This window comes from Lampetra planeri, chromosome 11 (genome assembly GCF_965212315.1).
Source record: "Lampetra planeri chromosome 11, kcLamPlan1.2.h2, whole genome shotgun sequence".
NCBI lineage: Eukaryota > Metazoa > Chordata > Hyperoartia > Petromyzontiformes > Petromyzontidae > Lampetra > Lampetra planeri.
The window spans coordinates 12832636-12857868 of NC_136117.1; the positions used below are offsets into that span (position 1 = coordinate 12832636).

The window sequence follows — 25233 nt, forward strand, 5'->3', positions numbered from 1 at the left end:
TGTCCACGGAGAGAGAGAAACATGTAAACTCCAAATATACATGAGTCCGGTTCGGGATCGAACCCACGACCTCCTGTACACCAGGCGAGGTAGTTAACATATGATAGCCACCGCGATTCTAACACGTGACAAATCCCCCACCCGATGATTGCGCTATAAAAAAAAAACGAGCAACCGCGCCTCTCTCCCCACATAATTTGCAGGTGTGAAAATTCCGTGCATTGCCAAGCGCGATAATGAGCCTCGGTGGGATGTGACGCGCACTAACAAAATACAATCAATCAAAACAAACGGCGCACTCGAGGCGGACACCACGATGGTAATTGCCCCAAATGGCTATCGACAAGCCGCGTCCAGCGGTATGAACACCACCCGCTGTCACGTTTCTGTTTGTTTAGGTATTAATACAAGGCTTGCATCGTATTCAGAAAATACAGCTAATATCTCACAATGCTTACATTGATATTTATTGCAGAGCAAGATTACCCCCGTCTTGCTGTAAGTGGTGATACTAAGAGACCCGGCCTGGAGACCGTTTAACAAACGAAGTAACGTGCATTTACTGCGGGTATTTCGGGAAAAAATTCCACCCAAAAAAAAGTACATAAAATATTAATTCACGACCGACGTAATAACGAGTTGTCGTAAATGGAGCTAACGTACATCCGGGGTACGCCTGTAGTTGAAAGGAAAGACGTGTTAAACTCTGGGGAGACATGATGAGAGGAGACAATGAACAACACGTGTTCGCGTCGAGGGAGGGCACTTACCAAGAATAACGATAGCCGACAAGCAGCCGGCCTATGACCAAATCACACAGCATGTGCTCCCTCTCGCGTCAGATCTCGGAAGCTAAGCAGGTTTTGAGCCTGGATAGTGCTTGGTTGGAGGAGCACGGTGTACAGACGGCTTTAGTCGTAAACGGCCTGTGACCGGAAAATCCATTATTGTACTGTGCGTCTGTAGCTCCCCACGCTTCGCCAACTTGCGAATCACCAGGGTGGTGAAGTATGGTCAAATAACGTCCACGGCCAGTATGGTGTGGGGAGCTCCTCATCCAGCAGTGAAGAGACAAACAGAGCTGTACGTCTGCTTGCTTCAAACTTTAACATCTAGATTTTGTTGAAAAATCTGTAGAACTGTTTTTGTTACGTGTGTTAGTTTGTTGTCCTTCCCCCGCACCTCCAATTAGCGTGGCTGGCTACGTAATAAATTCAACATAACTACACACAAACCAGCGTACTGCGCGACAAAAACGCGAGTTTATTATTCATTTAGCGTGTCTGACACTGCTGATGAGGGCCCAGACGGATGAAGCCGGCAGCTGCAGAGTGTGCGTATTTAAACAAACGCTGCTTGGTTAACGCACGTTTGTAAGGCCGATAGACTGACACATTTGCTGACTATGCTGTTGACTGCATCCCTTTCTGGTGACACGGAGAGGGAGACGGTTTAATTTATAAAGCGGAGTTAATTTTTCTTTTTTGCATCTAAATCGCACGAATGCCCATGCAGGTCCATAATCTGCTCTGGAATGGAGCCGTGACAAACGGCAATGGTGCGCAACGTGCTGGAAAGAACATCCCCCTAGTTCATCATCATCATCAGCAGCAGCAGTCTTGGTCAATTCACTGCTGGTTGACGGCCTCCCCAAGCCTCCACCAACAGCCGGTAGTGGACTCCATTCACTAACAGATCTGTAAATCTTACGTTGCAGCTCGTGCACTGCGCTATGAACCCGGCGACCTAAGTTCGATCCCCGCTCACGACCAACATCAGTGGCGAATATCCGAACCCGATCTTGCGCGCCTCCCCCATATCGACTCAAGCCTTAAAGGATCATCTGGTGCTGTGTGTAAAGACAAGCACTGGGGAGATAAAGACGGCCGGGCGTGGTGGTTGCTATACCACCCAACTCCTCCTTACACCGTGGCGGCTTTCATAGGAACTCGCAAACAAGCACTTGCCCCACCAGTCGATGGAAGCTATACTGGGGATCTTTGTCTTTTTGTATACAGCTTCCAGAAAGATCGACTCGCGATGTGGATAATTTGTGGACGAGGGCGCCAAGGCGAGGGGAGGCGATGATCGGAGAGTATCAACAACAATAACAACAATAACAACGTTAGCGGATTTTACGCATTATAAGACGCGCTTGTTTCCCTTGCAGTTGAAGCACACGAAGGATGTGCACCTTGTCAGCCGATGGGCGCAAGATCACATTTGTACAACTTGCCGTATGTTGACATCGAACCACGTGTTACTTTGGGCACGTCTTGCTTTGCTAGTGCGTCCTATAAACCGTACGACGCGGTCTACATTGACGTTAAGCGAAGAGGGTTATGAATCTCTCGGCCCTTGTAATAGGTCCACGTGTCAGCGGAGCCAGCGGCGAACGCAAGGGCAGTGGATGTTGTCTCTCCCCACGCCGTGCGGGGGTTTATTTCAGCATACTTCACCACGCTGCTGGTTCAGTGCAGGTTTGGGAAAAGTTAAAAATCATCGGCGCGGAAGTGCGAGTTGTACGAAACAATTGGATGTTGCGATGCTGGACCTGCCCACCACGTAGCCACACGGCCCGATTTAACAACCTGCTCGTGTGCATGGTGATTACCTATACAAGCGCTATCCAGACTCAACCTTGCTAGCTTCCACGATCTTACGGTCTCTGACACATTCTGGGTAATGTTGGTATTCATTGCTATTTGTTACTGAGGGTCCTGCATCGGAACGTTTGGTCATTTTCGCCACGCTAGCCAGTGCGGGTTGCTACAGGACAGGGAGCATAGCTGTGGGAGCATAGAAGTACAGGACAACAACGGCATTGTCTGCATTGCCATCTGCTGTCCACGAAGCAGCCCCCGCAGTTTGCAGCCTATAACACGTGGCATGCATGGCGATCGTCCATCCAACGACTATCCAGGCTCAACTCCGCTTAGCTTCCGATATTCGGCGCACGAGGGGCGATATAGTTACACGTACTCGGATTTTAAGGAAGACTTCATCCAACCGTGAATGGAAACATGTGTGTGTCGACGCATTCGCTTCACATACGGTGCATGTCCGCGCAGTACCATTGGGGAAACCGGTCATTCCTGGCGCTCTCAGTGCCAATGGTAATCAATTTCCGGCGCTCAGCACCTCGAAAGGATGTCCAAATACTCACAACGGATACAACATAATTGTGTGTGCACCGTTGCTATCGACTGATTGAGTGTATTAGTGGTTATGTTTGTGTGTGCGCGCATTTGTCTGTGTGACCACGTGTCCGTCTCCGATGTGTGTGACACATTCGATGTGTGTGACACATTCGATTAGGTTTGGCGGATCGTAGAGAGCAAGCCTGCCATAGCGCGCCTTGTCTAAGAAATAGCCCCCTTGTGAGCCACCGGGGTGACGGTTCGATTCCCTGCTGCAACCAACCGCCACGTGACATGAAATGTGAGTAATTCACAAAGTGCCGCCACCGCTGTACGGTAGACAATAAAGATAATAATGACGCCCGTCGCATAGCCAACCGAACGGGCAGTTAATTACGTGCCGGCTTCATAACCCACATACCACACGTGCAGATGAACCCTTTTGCTTGGTGACCGCCACCACTGCGTAAACAGATGTTACAGAGGTAGCGAATCTCACTAGCCTGTACTCGTGACTGGTGGCGTAATGGTTAGCGCACTCCCCTGTGAACTTGGTAAACCTGAGTTCGATCCCTGGCCCAGGCTAAAATAAGCGGCGAGTGATATTTGAACTGTTCTCGGGTCTCACCCTCGGTCGGTCGAGTGCCAGGTGCAGTGTGTGAAACATCACCACTGGGGTGGCAAAGGTGGCGGCCGGGCTTGGTGACGCCGACTCTTACACGGGTGCTCACTAACAGGAAGGAATGGGACATTTTCGACAGAGCTCCCCACCGGTGGAGATGGAGCAATGAAAATCAGCTCAAGTGCAGAATCGCAGCGGATGAACGCGGATCGGGGATACCTTCGGCCAGCAGCGGGAATGACCATTGTTGATGAAAGCACTTGCCCCTCAAGTCTGCGAAGGCTATACGGGGGGATCTTTGTCTTCGATGTGTGGTGAGCGGTAGCGTCTCAGACCTTGTGAAGCTGCGTGTCCCTGGCGATGCGGGTAGCGGCAGCACGGTGGTTGGGGCACTGCGCTCCAATCTCGGCGACCGCAGTTCGATTCGCGCTCATCTCAAGTGCCGGTGACGATTATCTTGAACCGGTCCTAGGCCTGCCCGAGGACGACTCTGTCTCAAACGAGTACTCGGTGCAATGCGCAAACATCGTCACTTGGGGAGACAAAGGCGGCCGGGGCTGTTGCTAGACACCCACCACCCCCCCCCCCTCGTGTGCCGTACCGACCTTCATAGGTGCTGGCTAACAGCACTTGCAGCCCCAACAGTCTGTTCAGGCGATACGGTGGATCTCTGTCTTTTGTATGCGTGTGCGTGTGTGTACAAACGTGACTGGACTGCCACGGGACAATCGCTAATAAGGCGGTTGTAAGCGAGCGAAGCTTGCGCATACAACAACACCACCGCGCGAGCCTATAGGGATCGATCCACAGGGACCCCATGGTTCAATACATTAGACGGTCTCATCTCTGCTGCTCGTCTGGAACTTCAAGGTCGCCAAACGAGCCCGCAGTTTGTGGACGGGAATTGTCGGGGTGGGTGGGTGGGTGGGCGGGAGGCGGGCGGGCGGGGTGGGTGGGTGGGTGGGCGGGAGACGGGCGGGGTGGGTGGGTGGGTGGGCGGGAGGCGGGCGGGGTGGGTGGGTGGGCGGGAGGCGGGCGGGCGGGGTGGGTGGGTGGGCGGGAGGCGGGCGGGGTGGGTGGGTGGGTGGGCGGGAGGCGGGCGGGCGGGGTGGGTGGGGGGGTATCCCATTAAACCCCTAGGCGCGCCGTGTTTCTTGCAAGTCGGTTGCTCGGCTGAGATAATCAGGTTTGGTTTGCGCATGGGAAGCACGATTACACACACACACAACAACAACAAAAGCACACAAACATCCTCCGCCATTTAGCCCAGCACTCAGAGCGCAGAGAGGGGTGGGGGGGGGGCAGCATCTTGAGCGAGCATTTATCAACAACGCGGGCACGACAGCGTGGTGAGGTCACCACCACCAACACCACCACCACCACCACGTCCAACCGCCTCTGTCTTCCCGTTCACCGATGCTCGCTCTGCACCTGGGCGGGTGGTCATTGAAGGCCGAGTTGACCGAAGAGAGCGTGGCATTTTGTATAAAAAAAAAAATTAAACAACGTTGGCATTCTCGCCCGGCGTAGGAAGCATCCCTGGATTATTTTGCGCATCACAAGCAACGCTGCTGCTCATTTAACCGGCACGCAAACATCCCTCCGCTCAGTCGTCTCGCGGGACGACGCGCTGTTTGTTGCTGGCCGTGTGGTCGCAGGCAGGGCGCACGAGACGCGGGTTGCGCTGGAGGATTTCAATGTCCGGAGCGCTCGTCTGTCTCGGCAGAGAGCCGGGATGGGCGGCCGCGAGACGTGCCGTCTTCACGCTACATTAATTATTTGATTTGCGAGATGATGGCGTTGAAAACACACCGCGGGGGGTGACGCCGATGCGATGGGGATATGGGGAGGGGGCGAAGGGGGGAGGGGTGGAGATCGATGACGCGGGAGATCTCGACCCGCCCGTGTCGCGCTCTGTGGCCTCCGTCGCGACTCCATTCGCAGCCCCCTGGCCCGGTCATTAGTGGGGCCCATCCGCCGCTGGTACGTGTAGCCATCGAGTGTGCAGGCGGTGCAGCTGCGCCGGGGGAGGCACCCCGCAGGCCGGACAGACATGGGCTGTGACGGAGGATGGAGTGGGTGGTACAATTGCACCGGGGCAACGGGAATTCATTGATTGCCCCAGGGCCAATTCCGGCCGAGCACAAACTCCTCGCCGTAACGTTACAATCAAGCCCCAGACCTTACATCTCATGTTCCCGTTGTGCGATTTCCTTCCGTTAGTTTCATATATTGACGCCAGTAAAATACACGGGAGAGAAAAAGCGACAGTGCTCCCCACCTCTTCTAAGACGTTTTAGCCAGAGTGGAAGAGTAGGCCACAAGTGCCCTCTGAGAGTGGCGGCTCTTTGGTGTGTGGGCCAGTGTTCTTCATTGGCAGGCTCGCGGGCCACTGGCAGCCCATGGTGGCCTTGACATGCGGTCCCTGACAATACACAAATGTGAAAACGCCCCCATCATAAGCGCACGTAAACAATGTTATATTTGACCAGGTTATGTCCGATGGTCACAAATGCAAATCTAGATTGGCTTATCCTGTGGAATGCTGTCAAACCCAATGGTTTAAAAAGGTGTGGCGACCCTCACACTGATGATGTCTTATCGGCGAAAGTGCCCCCCCGCCGCTCTGAAAATGAGTGAACACCACTGGTATAGGCCGTTTCACGAGCCCAGCAGTTGCGTAAGCAAGCAATTGCAGGGCGGCTACACATCTACCGCTTACACAACTCACTTCTCCCCTTGCAAGAGAGACTTTTGGTGGTTTTCCAACGGTCTGGTTTTTTAGACGAAGCATATGCAGCTTGTTGGCTGGACAGCGCCCGGCGGCAGGCGGCTTTTCCGCAGCTGCGTGGAGGGGGCCCGGGGAGACTGCCCCGATTCGCCGTTCTCGAGGGAGCAGGCTCTGCTTGTGGATTCCTGCGGCCCGCCGGCGAACCAGATGATTCTGTCTTCTTGGTTCTTTCGGTAAAGTCACGTAGAATGGAAATAATAAAATAATAAAAATAAAACATTAAATAATTCTCACGACGTTTCGGCCACAACGCAAGCAGCCGTCCTCAGGTGGAGAGCAGGTCTGTCGAGTAGACAGAGTCTGAATGACACACTCCAGGCTTGGAGCGACTATTTAAGCTGGGACGGAGGGGGGAAGGGCGCCTTGACAAAATAATTTGCATATCAAGAGGAATTTAGCATATTTATGGGAAATGCAGATATGCGATAAGTCACTACTTGTGAGATGATTCTGCTCTACGTTGCACCACCGCGATGTTTTGCAGAGGGCAACCACGACCCAGGCTCGCGGCAAATACATTGATGCGCGAGTGCTGAGGAGAAATCCATGGAGAAACCCGCAGGTGATTATTGCACCGAACTCGCTGGTTGAATCGGCGAGCGTCGTTCTGGGATATTTTCATTTCGCAACGGCTCACTTTGTTTGTATCCTCGCTTACACACACCCCCGCACCCCAACGCCCCATACGAGGGTCCACCTGCCTTGCAAAGAAGAGATATTTAACTGAATGGGTCCTATACCCCGTGGCGAACAAAAACAAACTCAAGCAAATGACTCGTCTGCGTTCCGGCCGCACTGAGCACAGCTGTTGTTCGCGGTGCTGTTATTAGACAGACAGAAATCGTTAAAATTGCATGAAGAGCGCTACTCCAACCCCGTTCCTCTGTAGCCTCGTCCGGTCACGTAGCAGGATATATTTATTCTTCTTCTTGTAAACGACATTGCAGCGCACATTGCTTTGCTGTCTCTCCACCACCCCTCCACCGCTCAACCAACCAACCACCCACTCACCCTCCCTTCCTCCCTCCCCCATCCCACTCCTCGCCAACCAGGCTCCCGTGGAGTGTGTGACTTCACAGTTTATTACCTGCAGTTTTAAACGTGGGGATTTCAGACGACGCCAACCAAGTGCGCCAGTAATTATTTCAGGAATTTCTTTTTTTCATGAACGCCCTTTCCTTTGTCCGAGGGTGGGGGGGGGGAGTTGTGAATAAAATGCGTCAGACGCAGCCTCTCACATACACTTATCTCTCGTCTCGCTCTCTCAAAGGCACAGATCCCTCGTGTAGCCTGAACAGAGCGTCGGGGGCAAGCGCTGTTAGCGGCACCCATGACGGCCAACACGGCAGACGATGCGGTGGGGTGGCCAGAACCGCGCCCGACCGCCTTTGTCTCCCCAGTGTTTACACACCGCACCAGGTACTAAATTGAGGCTGAGCCGACCGAGGGGCTGCCCAGGACCGGTTTAGATCTTGTCGCTGGTGTTGGTCGTGAGTGGCAATTGAACTCGGGTCGCCGGGTTCGTAGCACAGCGTGTGGCTAACCACTGCACCACCGCTCCCCACGCACGAATGATTGAATGCGAGGGACACGATGTAATATCTGGAATGTCCTTACATTGGAGCTCTTTAAAGTAGGCGATATTGTGAGTAGAGCTATAGGGCTACCATCGCCTAAACAAACCTCGCCCCCCGCCTCCCGCCCCCTCACCACGCATCAACACTGCTCGGGGCAGAGCATCAATCCAGGCTGCTGCTGCTGCTCCGTCAGTGAACCGCGGCTACAGCAGGCGCATGGACCGCGACTCCACGTGGTTCATTCACTGTGTAACAAAAAAAAATGTTCCCGGGTAATACGTGTTATTTCCTAGTTGCGTATGCCTCACAAGTACAGAAATTGCTATTATTCCCCACAAACTTGGCTTTTGTGACCAGGACCGTAATATTTTGAAATGTGTCTATTTTCAATGAGAAAACGTGGTGTGCATTTGTATCATTCCTTCACGTTCTGTTCAGGTCAGTTCATTTATTAGGTATAGCCCTGTGAGCCATGCGGCTCTTGAATCGAGTGCAACCGCAACAAACAAAAACATGAACAAGCAACATCTTAAAGTGACTACGCGCAACAGAAAAATCCAGGAAAAAACAGCAAAGTCTTCCAAAAAAAGCACCGTATATCAACGCTGTGTGCAAAACCCCCAGTGGTCACAAAAGCAAAGTTTGTGGGGAGTAATAGCCATTTTCTACACTTTCGAGGCATTAGAAATTAGAAAAGAACACTTATTACCCAGGAAAAAAAATCGTGTTACATAGTGAAGTGTTAACGATGGCGCTTGCCACTCCACTACGTTGCGCCCGCCCTCGTCAGATATTGGAAGATAAATAAAGCTTTGAGCCTGGTTGGTACTTGGATGGAAGACTTCCTGGGAATACCAGGAGATATAGAAAACTAAATAAAATATGTTTTTTTTTTATTTTACTAAGCCCGCTGAGCTTCATAGCTCCTTTTTCAGAAGCGACCTGGCCACAAACGATTGCTCAATGAAGTCGCTTATCGTCGTGTGGGAAAATTAAAGAAGCCAAAATACTCGAATCGGTTTGGACTGTGAGGGAGGTGGCCAGGGAATGGCAGGTCAGCAATGGGTATTCTTGAATCTATCTGTGCGGGGTGTGCATCAAAGTTCAAAGTTTATTTATTAGGTATAGCCCTGTGAGCCATTCGGCTCTTGAATCGGGTGCAACCGCAACAAACAAAAAAACATGAACAAGAAAACATCTTAAAGTGACTATGTGCAAACAGAAAATCCAAGAAAAGACAGCAAAATATTGCAGAAAAATCACCGTACACCAACACTGTGCAAATATCCCAGTGGGATGCAAGTCAAACAACAACAACCACAAAACAACTTAGATTTAGGCCATCAGTCTAACTATGTATCACAACAAACAAACATGGCCAAACCAAAAAACTTTTCGAAAATCACCAAAATAAAGCCATTAAAGCAATGAAACAGTGGTCATAGGAACTGTGACCGAATTTTCACAATAAACGACGTGAACAACATGTACTACCAAACTCTGCAGCATCGCCTCCTCGTACACTATTGGGCTGGGGTGGAGGGTTTTATCGCGGTTCTCTGTTTACCTTTCACATTTGACAACTAACTCCTGAACGTCATTGGGCCGAACGTGCTTGACGCGGGACCCCTCGCCTGTGACGTTTGTCACGAGGTTCGACGCGCAGCACCTCTTCCGGGTGAACACCGCGTCGTCCACCAGCGTTGCCCACGCGTGTCCCAAGGCCTCTTGCAAGTGACGGGACAGATTTATATTGGTGTCGCACGCAAACAAAAATGCAGTGAAACACCGGTGTACGTTGAACTTCGTTCGCACCGTACGTAACCAACCGTGCTATTCGGAGGTATCGAGGGGGGAGGTAAAAAGTAAACACAACAACAACAACAAGTTCTAAAGAAATTAGTTTGTTACAGGGAAGTCAAAGCTCTCCCTCCCCTCTGCTTGAGGCAACTCCACTCCAGTAGCATGACGAGCGTGCGGGCAGTCAGGGGGTGCCTGTCCCCCCCTTCCCCTGGTGGCAAAAGCTACGAGTCGGGCCCCCCTTGATAAACAGCATGAGATTTGTTTTCAACGACGGTGTCAAAGAAGATGAAGTACCCCGACAGAGTTGTCGCTTCGAGGCCGTTAGCGCAACGATTTGATTAGGAAAGTTGGAGCCGCGCCATACAGCCTTGGTACGAGCGTGCGGGACGACATTAGGGCCCCACCTGACCGATCGCCACAGCTCCACCCCTGTCCTGTCTGGTTGACTTGGGGAGCAGAAAGGACAGGGTCCATCCTCTGCGTGTTTATTTGGCCATTGCACACATCCTTATTCAGATGCACCGTCTCAACGCTCGCCGCATGAAACTCGGGAGGGCTCGGCTACGTTCACCGCAGTGGGCATCCTGAAATCTGAGTCGCTATGTCATGGAAGCTATGCTGGTAATGTGCACCGTCTACCGCCGCTGCCACTGATGTATCTCGGGCGCTCTATGTAGACATCCGTGAGTGATTGATGAAAATTCTAATGATGTTCTGTAAGGGATGGGAATCTGAAATTCGGTACGAATATAATGGAGCCTACCGTGATTTATGACTAAAATCTATAAATGACAAGGAGCCCAATCATTAGAGGGAAAAAAAGCCGTGCGCTGTCCGGAAAACCACAAGTTTTGAACAACACACAGACACGTGCACGAACAGCACTCCGACTCGTGCATTGTGGGAAAAAAACATCAACAGTTGTTGATCACCATGTGATCGACTCACAGCAGCAACAGCAGAGAGACAGCCACAGACTGCTTTCATCCTCATCAGTACAAGATAGTCACCAATGCTCACTGCTGCAAAATCTGCCTCTAACAATCATATAATTTGAAAAAAGGCCAAAACTTGCAAATGTGGGCACTAGAAAATTGGTAGAGGGCGGGGGAACATTTTTTTTTACATTTTATTCTCAAACCTAGTTCGACCAAAGTTTGCCTCTACATATTTTGAAGGGTACTTACATCCAAATGACGCATACTACTGTATTACACCCACTCATCATTTCAAGCACGGCAGTTATTGTTGGAAGAGTGTGACGCTCAAGGCAAAATCAAGAGCTGGCAACGTTCACAACCTGTAACTACTCCTACATGCAAGCAGCACTTAGCATGGCATAGATCACTTTGGCGTGAGTGGTTCCCAGAAATGGGTAGGACCTGACGGTGGTGGTTGTGGCTCTGTGTTGGGCAGGCGATAAAGTCAGCCCCGTGTTTTCCAGTTTCGGATGATGATGCGTCGTGGAGGTGTACTCATTGGTCATTAAAACCCACATGCGATATGTGGTGGTCGTGGTGATGATGATGATGATACCAACAATGCGCGCGCCCGTCAACTGGTGTAATTGGCAAACGATGAAGCCACTGCCGGCATGTCCCGGTTTCAATTTTGGGTCTCTATGTGGAGTCTGTGGGACCGTTCGAGTCTACCCATCTCTACTGTACGCGAGTTATTTTGGGCCTCTATGTAGGTCTATGAATCTCCGAGTGAGTTTATGGGTCTCTACGGAGGTCTATGAATCGTTGTGCGAGTTTATAGGCCTCTATGTGAAAAATCCCGCATGACGAAGCCCCTTCTAGCGCATTCCAGTTTCTGAAAAACTTCACCCTCTGCACGCTATCGCCGGAGATCGGGAAACCCCGAGGTCAACATCGTTGCCTGGAACCACGAGCTGCCACTGGGAGCTTGTTACCAGCCTCACACAGCAGAGCAGTGGGCGATAAAGAAGAGGCCATCTGCTCCGCGATTTTGGGTGGGATAATGAGCCTTTCCCAATATCTCCAGATGTTGTGGCGCCAGGGTGGCGAGATGTTGACTCCCTCTCCTGGTATGCAGGAGGTCGTGGGTTCGATCCCAACCCTGACGCCTGCTGTATATTTGGAGTTTGCGTGTTCTCACTCCTCGTAGTCGCGTGGATTTTTCTCCGGGTGCTCCGGTTTTCCCCTCCACATTAAAAATCAACATGCGTTTAGGATAATTGCCTGTTATAAATAGCCACATGATAAGCCACTTCGCTGAGCTATCATTTGTGTCCAGGTCGCTTCTCAAAAGGAGCTATATAGCTGAGTGGGCCTTACCTGGTAAGATTTAACAAACATGTTTAGTGTTTAAGTTTAAATATTTTAACTCCAACCCAAACCCTAACTTTATTCCTTAGACCAAAACATTAACCGCCCATCCCTCCCCATTATTATTATTGCATAGTGAAATATTATAATTAAGAGACACATGGGTTATCACAGTTTTGATATTATATCGAGCAGCATATATGTATACAAATTCTGAAAAAACGATAAACCAAAGATCAAAACACAGAACCAAATGTTGGGCGGACAACCCACAGTCATGCGCCGTTGTGCATCCCGCAGCCTTTAACCCCTCGCCAGGAGGATCTTCGTGCAAAATGCAAAGCTGCAGAGATAGCCTGCAGCTCACAAAACTGTGCAGGGCTGCGAAAAGAGGAAGGGATGGGTCACATTTAATTTGAATGCATCTCGAAGGCCCGTGCAAGTTACACTGCGCGTGCGTCGAGCAGAGGCGATAAATTAATTCCCGTGAGAAGGGGGGCCATGGTGCGCCAACGACACACGCGCGCGCGACACACACGCGCGCGACACACGCGCACGCGACACGCGCGCGCGGCGATGGGCACGCGGTAGTGGGCCTCGGAGCTCAACCTGCGAGCCACCTTGCACCCCGCCCCCCGACCCCCCTCACCCTATCTTAGCACTCTGCTTCGGCCTGCAGCAGACGCAGATAACTAAATAAATAAATAAACCCACCGTTATACTCATAAATACATTCATGTTGACTGCAGCAATACATTTTTTTATATATTTTTTTTTTATTCCAGAGGCTGAAGATTTATAGGTTATGAAAAAAAGAGCGTATGAATAATGACCCTCACGCCGCAATAATTTAGCGTAAACTCGTAGCTGGGTACCAATCTAAGAATATATATATACGGACCGTCTTGGGATAATATATTCGTCTTACTAATTTGCAGCGCGGAGTGGAGGTGTACGTACGGTGGTTAGCGTGCCCCGCCAACGACCCTGCCAACCGGAATTGATTCCCGTACACGGCTGACATCAGTGGCGAGTGCTCTCTGAGCCGGTGTCGGCCGATTGGGCCCTCTTTCGGCGTGGTGACTTGCGTGCGCGGTGAGCCCTTTCATCCCAAGAGTGGACTGACAAGGGGCCGTAAGCGCAATTCCTTGACACATTTGCATCGCTATTTACATTTCGCTGGCACGCCTCGAGCCCTTGGGTCGACTTGACACGCGCGGAGTGGCAAAAAAATGACGAGGAACAACGGGGCCACGTGAAACTTGTGACATTAAGCATCCGTAGAGCGGCATGGAAATCCACTGGGGGGAAATGCCACCATTAACATAACCATAATGTGCCACGCTTGCACGGATATTAATGTCGAATATCCCCGGCAAGCTGAGCATGTCGCAACATTTTACAAGATTTATATTGACGTTCCGTTTCCGTTCAACTCTGACTGATGTCATGCGTATGAGCGCCGTATTATCGACCTTGCTGTTTAAATAGCATGAATGGTATGTGGAGAGGGGGGGGGGATTGCTCAGTGACTTTCCTGACTAACTTACACATCTCCAGTTGGCGGTTTCGTTCCGATTTCGCGCACGTGCACATTGGCGGTCACAATTTGCCTCGGGAAGAGCCTCGCAAAGTCTCGAGACGTTTTCGAGAAGGTTCCGCATTGAAATGTTTGACCCGCTCCACGAATGAGAATTTGGCTTCACGTGCAAAGGAAATTCGGGCAGCCCGGACAAACCCCCACCCGAACCCGGGAGGTAACGCAGCGCTGGAACCGATCGATTTAGAAATAATTTGTAAGCCCGTTGCTTAGCCAACTCGTAGAGCACGCCTGCATTCTCCCAGTAATGACAACTCTCCACTTGGATGGCTTCAAAGATGCATCCATATTGGGCACATTCGGCGCCATTTGGGCTTTACCAAGGCGAGTGTGGACCTGGGTATGCCGCAACGCATTAATTCCAAATAAAAACTAAATCTCAACCGCCCACGCAAAGGAACAACCCTGTCCCCATCCACACCCCGGCATTTGTGGGTCCTTCGCGCGATTAATCACAGGGCCTCGTGTCTTGCTGTTGTTGTGGTCGTCACCGTCGTGCCAGGCGCAGACAAGAGGCTGGGAACAGGAGCCCCGGTGAGCCGCGACGAAGCGATCGTTACAGCGGGGCGCCGTCGCGGTGTCTAAGAGAGAGAGGCCGTTTGCCATCCGTTTCTGGCGGCTCCGGCTGTAAGCGAGCCGGGAGATAGGCGCCACTTCATCTTCGCTGTCCAGGAGCCCGCGGACGTACAGACGGAAGACATCGACCCGAAGAGTTCTGAACGTTCACTCCCTCGCTCTTGCTCTCTCTCTCTGCGTCTCTCTCTCTCTGGCAGCGCTTGCTAGCCTAGCTGGCGAATGGCTTAATTATGCATTTGGTATCAACGCGTATTCGCCCGGCGAGCTCACGCTGGGTGCTTTGCCAATTTGGTGGAAGAAATTTAGTTGAGTGTTTAAAATAATAGACGTATATATTTACACTGTATAGGTAATCAAGTTCGCTTTCCCAATAGAATATCGGTACCACTTCGTAAGGGTTGGGGTAGTTTAAACGTTTGTTAAAAACAAACTTAACGAGCACGCATTGAATGTTTGAAACAATGTTCGCACACCGTGGCCAGTATTAAAAGTTGTCGCGCAGCATGCTCCCATTTTAAGGGCACGAATGCCACTGCCTTCCTTATCCTGCAATCCGTCTTTTCTCTTGTTTTCGGTGTTGAAATGATAGCCGTTTGCGGACGAAACGAGAGTATAAAACGTGGCTGACCCCCAGGGCTCACGTGCCTTAAACACCCCCCCCTCGCACCTTGAGACATGGAGACGTAGGCACATTAAGAGTGAAAACAAAAAAATAAAAGCTACAAACTAAAAAATATATATACGAGGAGCCAAAGACTTGAAGGTGCAGGGAAGCAGAGAAGCTGCGTGATTTATACACGCGGCCAGCCCGAGATAGCTTTAGAGTGGCGAGGGAAGAAGTGATTCTCGAAGCCATTTACAAAGAGACAGCACGAGTGGCGCTGAGCGAGCGGGCGATCGAGGGGCAGTGTAGGAGGGAGCGGTGGGGCCATGCCACCCCCCAGTGGCAGGCGGAGATGGGTCTTCGCGGGACCCTCGACCTCTGCCACCCTGCGACTAAAGCCCCTTCCGGGCGCACGGACCCATGCGGGAACGCTGACAAACGCGACGGTCGCCGCCTCTCTCGTAACGACGACGACGGCGGCGCTGCTGCTGCTGACTGCGATTCTGACGGCGACGGCCCTCGGCCCCGGCGGGACGTCCCAGGAGCAGCGAGTCCTGGCGCACTCGATCCGCCTCGACGGGGACATCACGCTGGGCGCGCTCTTCCCCGTGCACGCGCGGGGCGACCGCGGTGCCATGTGCGGCGCCCTGAAGATGGAGAAGGGCATCCACCGGCTGGAGGCGATGCTCTACGCCCTCGACACCATCAACGCCGACCCGCGCATCCTGCCAAACGTGACGCTGGGCGCGCGCGTGCTGGACACGTGCTCGCGCGACACCTACGCGCTCGAGCAGTCGCTCACCTTCGTGCAGGCGCTCATCGAGAAGGACACGGCGGACGTGCGGTGCACCAACAACGCGCAGCCGATCTTCGCCAAGCCCGAGAAGGTGGTGGGCGTCATCGGCGCCGCTGGCAGCTCCGTGTCCATCATGGTCGCCAACATCCTGCGCCTCTTCAAGGTCGGTGGTGGTTGTGGTGGTAGTGGTTGTTGTGGTGGTGGTGGTTGTGGTGGTGGCAGTGGTGGTAGTGGTGGTTGGTTGTGGTTGGTTGTGGTTGTAGTGGTGGTTGTGGTGGTGGTTGTGTGGCGACCCGTGTTCGATTCCCGCTCACGGCCAACACCAGTGACGATTATCTTAACGGGTCCTTGGCCTCCCCTAGGTCGACTCAGCCTCAAACGAATACCTGGTGCGGTGCGTCAACATCGCCACTGGGGAGACAAAGGCGGCCTGGCGTGGTGCCGGCCACTAACCCCCTCGTGTGCCGTGCCAGCCTTAATTAGTGTTCGTTAAGAGCACTTGCCCCAACAGTATGTTAAGGCTATACGGAGGATATTTGTCTTTACCTTCGGTGGTGGTTGCGGTGGCTGTGGTGGCGTTGTGGCCGAGTCTGGCCGGGTCTCGCCACCGCTGGCTACCCCCGCCCAGGTAGTGGAGATTCTCGAGCCCAGTAAACATGGGTGGGGTGTTGTTGTCACCTCTGAAGCGCCAAAGTGCAGGACCATTTCGAGGGGAGGGCTGCTGGATGAGGGCCTCCCCCATCCAGCAGTGGATTGACAAAAGGCTGTGCGCATAACATGACCACCCTTTTTGATTTAAAGCTTTCGTGACTGCAGGGATTCATATTCTTGGTTCTTTCGGTAAAGTCACGTAGAAGGGAAATAATAAAATAATATAAATATAAAACAATAAAATTCTCACGACGTTTCGACTGCAACACAAGCATTCTCACGACGTGAAATCCACAGCAAGAAAATGTTTCTTGCTGTGGATTTCACACCTGATGACGATTGCTTGTGTTGCAGTCGAAACGTCGTGAGACTTTTTATTGTTTTATATTTGTATTATTTTATTATTTCCCTTCTACGTGACTTTACCGAAAGAACCAAGAATATGACCACCCTTGCCAGGTGAGGCTGATTGCGTCCAGGGTTACCATGGGGATGTCATCATTGAGTCTGTATCTTTTTATTTTGATGTCCCAGGTTGTGCGAACGTGTCCAGGATGGTTGTTGCACAGGAGACCGGGAGATCGTTAATCGATGTTCGGTCGCCGTGTTCATTGCATTAGTCGTGATTTCTCACTGAACAGAGTGGGCCACGTGAAGGCTGCAATTTTCCACTCCATGTAAATGAATTGCTGTTGCTCTACATCAGCAACAGCGATAGGAAGAAGAAGAAGCGAGCACAGCACTGCAGTAAACGTGTCAGGGAGCAGACGTCACAGGCCTTCCCCACCCCGTGTCCACCCTGTGTCCACCCCGTGTCCCCCTCTCTCTCTCGTCGCTTTATCCGCGAGCGTGCGTACTGGGTGTAAATTCCCTTCGACACGCGGGGCTGAATCCGACACCGCGAGCTCGCGTAACCCGGCCAGCCGCAGCATCGCTCAGGCTTACGATAAAAAAAAACTATGCACACTCCAGAATAAAGGAGGGGGTTTTGTTTTGGGTTACATCGTGGAAATATAAATATGTCGTCAATAACCCTCCACCACTACCCGACAGAGCCAATTAGTAAGGTTTGTCACGTAAACAAAACGTGGCAATTAGTTATTGCTCCAGCACACCGGTGCGTTGGAGAGCAAAAAACAACATTTACAATTTGAGTTCGAAGTTTCGCTGGCGATAACAACAACCAGCTTCATCAGGCGGTAGCCAGAATTGTGAAAAAGTATTCCTGTTTTGGTCTTAAATAGAGGAATAAATGTGATGTCATCACTGTGAGCCTTGTTATATTCATGCGATCTAACCAAAAAAACTTTATTATGGATATTGGGCACGAAAGCCTACGTGTTAAACTGACTATACGCACTGTACACAATTGTATTTTTATTTCACAAGGTAAGGCCCGCTGAGCTATTAAGCTCTTTTTCAGAAGCGACCTGGCCACAAATGATAGCTCAACGAAGTGGCTTGCCACGTGGAAATTGATCGCAGCTAAATACTCTTCTAAATATGGAGCAAATAAACAGAGGACCCGGAGAAAAATCCACGCCACCACGGGGAGAACACGCAAACTCGAAATATACAACAGGCGTCAGGGTCGGAATCAAACCCACGATCTCCCGCATACCAGGCGATGGAGTTAACATCTCGCCACCGTGGCGCCAGAAACAAAAACGTCTCTCAGTGCAGTGGCGAATCCGAGGGACGGGAGACGACTACCCACCCACTCACCCTTTAGACCACGCACTTTGGGATTTAATTTAGATTTCCCAGAGAAGATACTTTGGATATTTAGTCTTTTGGGGGGTGTTTAGGGCCCACATGGGAAGTTTCCTCTGCTTCAGCGGATTTGACCTCGTTATTAAAGTCAATTATATGACAGCCGCATGGGTGTGAAATCATTATTTCTAGATTTGAAGCTTTCATGACTGCAAGGATTCATATTCTTAGGTTTTTTTCCGGTAAAGTCACGTAGGTAAAAAATTTAAATTTATAAAAGTAGAATAAAATAAAAAATAAAAGAAAAATCACGACGTTTCGGAGGCAACACAAGCTTCCGTCTTCAGGTGGAACCGTCACAGCACGATAGCTGTATCAGCTATCGTGCTGTAACTTTACCGAGAAAAAACCTAAGAATATGAAATCATTATATTCGTTGTCTTGTTCAGCATGTTTGTTTTGGAGTCACGTTACATCTTGTAGGTAGGAGGATGCTAATTTACATTGTTTTGCCTCTTTCATGCATTTCCTGTTCCAAATACACCCCATACCTTCTATCTCTCTTACGTCTCTTTTGGAAGCATCTCTTAAATGTATGTTCTGAATGTCCAATGATACATCTTATATGTGTGCTATGAACCATTGCCAGAAATATTACCTACCAAGTGTTTTTTTTTGTTATTCCTTTGGGGCAGAGCTATTCATGAATGTGTTGATTTTTGTTGTTGTTGTTGTTTATACTTGCGCACCACTGCCAATGCGGTATTAGGGAATTTGCCTTTGCACGTGTTCTGAATACATCTTTGCCTCTGTGTCACATCTCTCCGCTGCCTGCGCGCGTCTCTGCCATCTTCACTCTCGCAGCGCTATTCCATCCAATTCCTGTCCTCTGATTCTGTCGATGGCTCGCAGCTCTCAACGCTGTTACTCACTCAAGCCCTCAATGCCAATCCCTAGTGCACTATTGGGGCGCAGCGTCCGAACTAGGGGGCCTTGAGGTTATACAATATATGAGCAGCAACCTCGCGCGAGCCTGTAATGAGCCATTCAGCTGCCAAAATCCTGCCAACTCAGCCTCGCCGATTTTGCACGGTTGGCTACGTACGGCGCAAAAGAAGTTCTACGCACGTACAACTAGTTAGAGATGGGTCAAATACATATATATAACACCCTGCAGATTGCGTTAGACAATGCAGCGACTGGCGTTGCTGACGTTCAGAGGCTGCCGGCTGCCCGTGATTCACGTAGATTCTTAATGTCGCGATACTTTGCACCGGAATCGCGCGCGTGCGTGAGCATCGACGCCGTCGGAATGAAACGTGGAGTGCGTTTTTTGGGGGTTTTCAAGGCGAACGACCCCAGGGCGTTAGCGGCCACTGTCCTCACAGCAGTGTCTAAAACAAATAACGACTCGATCAAATTGTGACCCTGAATCATGCGAGGTTGGGGGAGAGGGTGGGGGGGGGGCAATAGTTACCACCCCCCCCCACCCCCGTCTCTGGTCCGTCATTGTAAAGGTAACACGGGCACACCATTTTCATATCAGGCGTCGCGTTGTTATTCGCATTCAAATAACTACCAGACCGTTCTCGCTTGGTAATTAGCGTGTAGCAATCTGAACCCGGGAATAATTAAAACACAAGCTCGTTCGGGCGGCATGGAGACGCAGCCATGCACAATCACGTGGCGTGTGACGACGATGCAAATCACCCACGACAGCTGGCATTTCGACTGTGCACATCCAAGCGTAAACATTAATCTGGCCAAACGTCTTCGGTTGTTGTTGTTATTAGGGAAAGGCCAAGAAGCGGCTTTTGTCAACACGGCTTCGACGTTTTATTGTAATGCTTTGTGTATTTACACGCGTCGCAAAACAAGCGCTCCGTTAAGACGCGCTGTGCCCCCGGTGTCGGATCACCGCCGCATTCGACTCGCTATCGCAAATCACATCAAATCAGCGTAACATCTCGGCAGTGTGCACTGAGCAGGATAGAACGGAGGGGCTCTGGCTTCCGAGTGATGCCATACTGTTGTGAGGGATTGGCCCTAACCTCTTGTTGGTTCTTTCGGTAAAGTCACGTAGAATGGAAATAATAAAATAATAAAAATAAAACATAATAAAATATTTCTCAAGACGTCTCGGCCACAACGCAAGTAGCCGTCCTCAGGTGGAGAACAGGTCTGTCGACGTTTCGGCCACAACGCAAGTAGCCGTCCTCAGGTGGAGAACAGGTCTGTCGAGGAGAGGAGACAGACCTGTTCTCCACCTGAGGACGGCTACTTGCGTTGTGGCCGAAACGTCTTGAGAAATATTTTATTATGTTTTATTTTTATTATTTTATTATTTCCATTCGACGTGACTTTACCGAAAGAACCAAGAAGATGAATCTCTGCAGTCACGAAAGCTTTAAATCGTGGCCCTAACCTGTTTCTCACACTGCGATTGATCACAATGCACCTTGGCACCCTGACTTTCCTCACAAAGCAGGTTATGCTGCTTGTCTCCTCTGTCAATGTAACGTCCGTTACATTAATGCCTATGCGGTTTGTTGTCCATTCCCCGATAGTGTTATAATATTTCATAAATTATATGTTGTATATATATAAATACTCGTTGGTTCTTTCGGTATAGTCACGTAGGTACAAAAAATAAAATAAATTATTTTTTATTTTATTTTAAAATAAAAAATAAAATCAATTTAAATAAAATAAAATTATTTTATTTTTTATACCTACGTGACTTTACCGAAAAATCCAAAGAGTATGGCTCCCTGCACTCACGAAAACTTCAAATCTAGATTGTATATATATACACAAAAAAGGGCATTGGTCTTGCGGGGCAGACGCACCACAGCGGGTACACACTTCTGGTTGGGTTGGCATGGGGAGGGGGGTGGCGCCACAAGACATTTTTCAAATGCCAATTGTCGTTTGTGATATGTGGGACATCAGCAGAGGACTTGGGTTACTTAAGATTCGAAAGATTCTCGGAGTTAAGTGTTAAAGCACCTGTGGCTGTGAAAGCCCAACAAAGGTACCCTAACAACATTAAATAAATGCTCGTGGACAATATATTTCAAGGTCATTAAAATGTGTACGAGTGCTTGAGAAACTGCAAAGCTGGCTCTGGGCAGTGCATGGGAGTAATTCAGTTTAATACCAGACCAATTTCAGTCCTGATCTGACTTGTGTCAGTCCTTGAGCCCTTCGTCGTAATCATTTTTACGGAGTTCTGCATATTTAGCCTTTAGTCTTGCACCTCCACCTATTTTTTAAACTGTCTTCTTCATCAACATGTCTTTTTGTGGCATCAGACAATGTACGATCTGATTTCCCACCCTTTGCCCTCGCTTCCAATGCATTGCCCATGATGACGCGAGTTATCTCGGCAAGGGTGTCCAAACGGTCAAGTGTGCCCACATTGGTCGATGAGGTCAAAAGGATCGATGGGGTCACAAAAAGCATTTGGACCTCACATAAATCCAATCCGCGTTATTGTATTGTCACGCCGGCCTGTCACGCTCGTTCACCCCTCCCCCCGCTCCCCCCCGGACGCGTCGTGCAGATACCGCAGATCAGCTACGCTTCGACAGCGCCCGAGCTGAGCGACAACACGAGGTACGACTACTTCTCGCGGGTGGTGCCCCCGGACTCGTACCAGGCACAGGCCATGGTGGAGATCGTGAACGCCCTGGGCTGGAACTACGTGAGCACCGTGGCCGCCAACGACAACTACGGCGAGAGCGGCATCGAGTACTTCTCCCGCTTCGCCCGCGACACCGGTGAGCGCGCCGGGAGCCAGCGACGCGCGGCGCTCCGTCGGGATGGGATGCTCTCGACAATCTTTTTAGTTTTTTTTCTTCTTTTTCTTCTTCTTAATCTTGGTTCTTTCGGTAAAGTCATGTAGAAGGGAAATCATAAAATATAAAAAGTACAACATAATAAAATGAAATTCTCACGACGTTTCGGCCACAACGCAAGCAGCCGTCCTCAGGTGAAGAAACAGAGCTGTCGGAAAGACAGTGTCTTAAGTCTCTTAAGACGCTGTTAAGACTCTTTCCGACAGCTCTGTGGCCGAAACGTCGTGAGAATTTCATTTGATTATGTTTTATTTTTTATATTTTATTATTTCCCTTCTACGTGACTTTACCGAAAAAAACAAGAATATGAATCCCTGCAGTCACGAAAGCTTCAAATCTAGAAATATCAAAGTACTGTTTGGTTCTTTCGGTAAAGTCACGTAGAAAGAAAATAAATAATATAATATAATACGACGTATCGATTGCAACACAAGCAATCGTCATCAGGTAAAACTAAATTTAAGAGAGAGACAAAACACAGACAGGGAGACACACAGACAGACACACAAGCAGAGAGAGACAACACAGAGACACACAGAGAGAAACACACAACATCGACACACAGAGACCCAATTTAGTTCTACCTGATGACGATTGCTTGTGTTGCAATCGAAACGTCGTATTCTTTTATTTAATTTATTTTCTTTCTAAAGTACATAGCTGCCGATTTTTCAACGCTCAATACACACTTGGGCATTACAGACAGAATATTAATTGAAAAATATGTTTATATTTAAAGTTTTTTGTCCATTGAACAAAAAAGGTTTAGCAAACGTTGTTAAGAAATGCTGCATTTAATTTGTTCCTACAGTACGCATCAGTAAACCAGTGTGGGCTCCAGAAACAATTTACCGTTTTAATTATAGCCGACAAATTGATTTCAAATATGCATTGTGTCTCCCACGTAAACCGTGGAAACAAATCAAACAACTATTAATTGCCCTTCTCTCATTAATGGGCGCGTCTAAGTTTCATTTCAAGGCAACACAGATTTCGCAAACAATCTCGATCGCGTACAAAATGTGCCCAAGTTGGTGGGGGGCTCTTCGTAACCGACGTAGCGACGAGCCCGAGACATCTGAGCCAGTGAGTCGTCGACCCCGCGTAAGAATATCGCAACACCTGGCGTGGGACTGCGACTTTTATTCCTCCCCCCCCACCTCGCTCGAATTTACGACTCTGAACGGTCATTCCTCCTTATTACCCTCCTCCCCACCTCCGAGCGTAAATCACGACACTAATGAAATTTACTGCGAGCGGGGCGTTCGGTGCACGTTCTATAGTGTCCACCCCCGCAAAAGAATGATGTGCTTCCCCCCCCCACCACCACCACCAGTGATATTTTATGGATGTAACAAACAAAAAAAAGGCTGTAAATTTTATTTAAAAGAAAAAATCTCATGCTGGAGAGGGTGTGGTGGGGGGGGGTCTCTTGCAAATGGCTCGGCAAATGGTCCTCACCTCTGTTGAGCTACCGGAATAACGCATATAAAAAAACACGGTGTAAAAAATATAACCGTATAAAAATAAACTCGGTGTGTGATAACAGTTGTTGCAACAACAAAGGGCAAGGAGATATACACCTCCACCGAAGCTATTTATGACGATCCCAGAGTACATTTTATGGAAAATCGGAGAAAGAAAAAGCTTAAACACACAAGTGTTGACAATAACCACCTTACATTCGCTGATAACAACAAAGAAGGTTGCAAAGTAGGCCTCGAGATAAAAAAAAAACAATGAGCGAAACAAAACTCGTATGCAAACCAGCTCGTCGCGGTACGCGTTGTGCTCAAGATGATAACGGGCAGAATTATCTTGCGTAATGTCAGGGTCCACACCAAACGATGCCACCCTTTGTGTTGGTTGCGAACAGCGTGATGCCAATGTCTTTGCGCTGATCCCTTTGTGCTGAAAGCTCGGGTTTGATTAAGCGCTCCTGGAGGCACCTCGAACACCTTTGCGTGAGTGCAATCACACGAGAAACATAAAACCTATACTTAAGAAACCAGAATGAGTTATTTTTTTATGAACTCCAATGATTCACGCAGTGCAAATTGTGTCGGTGCACCTCTCAAAAGCTATTTATGATACTTAAGGATTTCATAAACGCACGCTTAAGTAATTGAGGTAAATGAGCTCATATTTGCGCGTGGTTTTTCTTCACTTTACAACTTGCCCTCGTTTCCAAAGTTTGTCAAATATTTTGCAAACAGTTTACAAACGTATCTCACTGAACAGTCTTCAAAATAATGCTTTACCGCTGATGCATCCGTAGTCGTTCGCCACGCAAACTAAAACACCCACTGTGTTCAGGAACTAATGTAACAAGCAAACGGTTCCCACACTGCAGAGGCAACAACATTAACAAGTTTCAAGTTTCATTTATTAGGTATAGCCCTGTGAGCCATTCGGCTCTTGAATCGGGTGCAACCGCAACAAACAAACAAAACAAAAACATGAACAAGAAAACATCTTAAAGTGACTATGTGCAAACAGAAAATCCAAGAAAAGACAGCAAAATATTGCAGAAAAAAAGCACCGTACACCAACGCTGTGTGCAAAAATCCCAGTGGGATGCAAGTCAAACAACAACAACAACCACAAGACAACTTAGATTAAGGCCATCAGTCTAACTCTGTACTACAACAAACAAACATGGCCAAACCGAAAAACTTTTCAAAAATCACCAAAATAAAGCCATAAAAGCAATGAAACAGTGATCATAGGAACTTGACCGAATTTTCACAATAAACGACGAAAAAAACATGTGCCTCCAAACCCTGCAGCCATAGCTGGCTGCATGAGTCACTCCACAACAGCAGGAGCATCAGTCGGAGTGTCAACATTTGACATCAAGGTACACGACTGGCGGCTGGGGCGGTACACGGTGATCACTGTGAACCCGACACGAAAGAGTTTGAGTCCCGTCTGTGGCTAACGTCAGCGAGTGATGTCTGAACCCCGTGCTGGAATCTCTCACCTTCACTCAGCCACACTGACCGCCGTGTTAAACTGTTATCACCGACACAGCATGGATATATTTAAATGACTGTAAATTATGAACTTTTATGACATGCATAGCGAAGTTGCGTGATTCTTTTTTGATTAGAACAGTTTCCAATTAAGTTCTCCAACTTGTTTTTTTTTCCCCGCAACTTTTTTTTAAGTGCAGCGCTTAATAATTCCCTGATGCAACGGGCACGTAA

At 49.4% G+C, this 25233-nt stretch overlaps 1 protein-coding gene across 2 annotated transcripts in view; it reads left to right on the forward strand.

The window, feature by feature from the left end:
* Window positions 1-25233, forward strand: part of LOC144721332 (metabotropic glutamate receptor 8-like) — a 118243-nt gene that overhangs the window by 8993 nt on the left and 84017 nt on the right. For both annotated transcript variants that reach the window (XM_078598873.1, XM_078598874.1), the window contains exons 2-3: window positions 14327-15963; window positions 21730-21946. In XM_078598873.1, the coding sequence (XP_078454999.1) occupies window positions 15331-15963; window positions 21730-21946 (850 nt within the window). In that variant the 5' untranslated portion in view covers window positions 14327-15330. The remainder of the gene's footprint in view (window positions 1-14326; window positions 15964-21729; window positions 21947-25233) is intronic.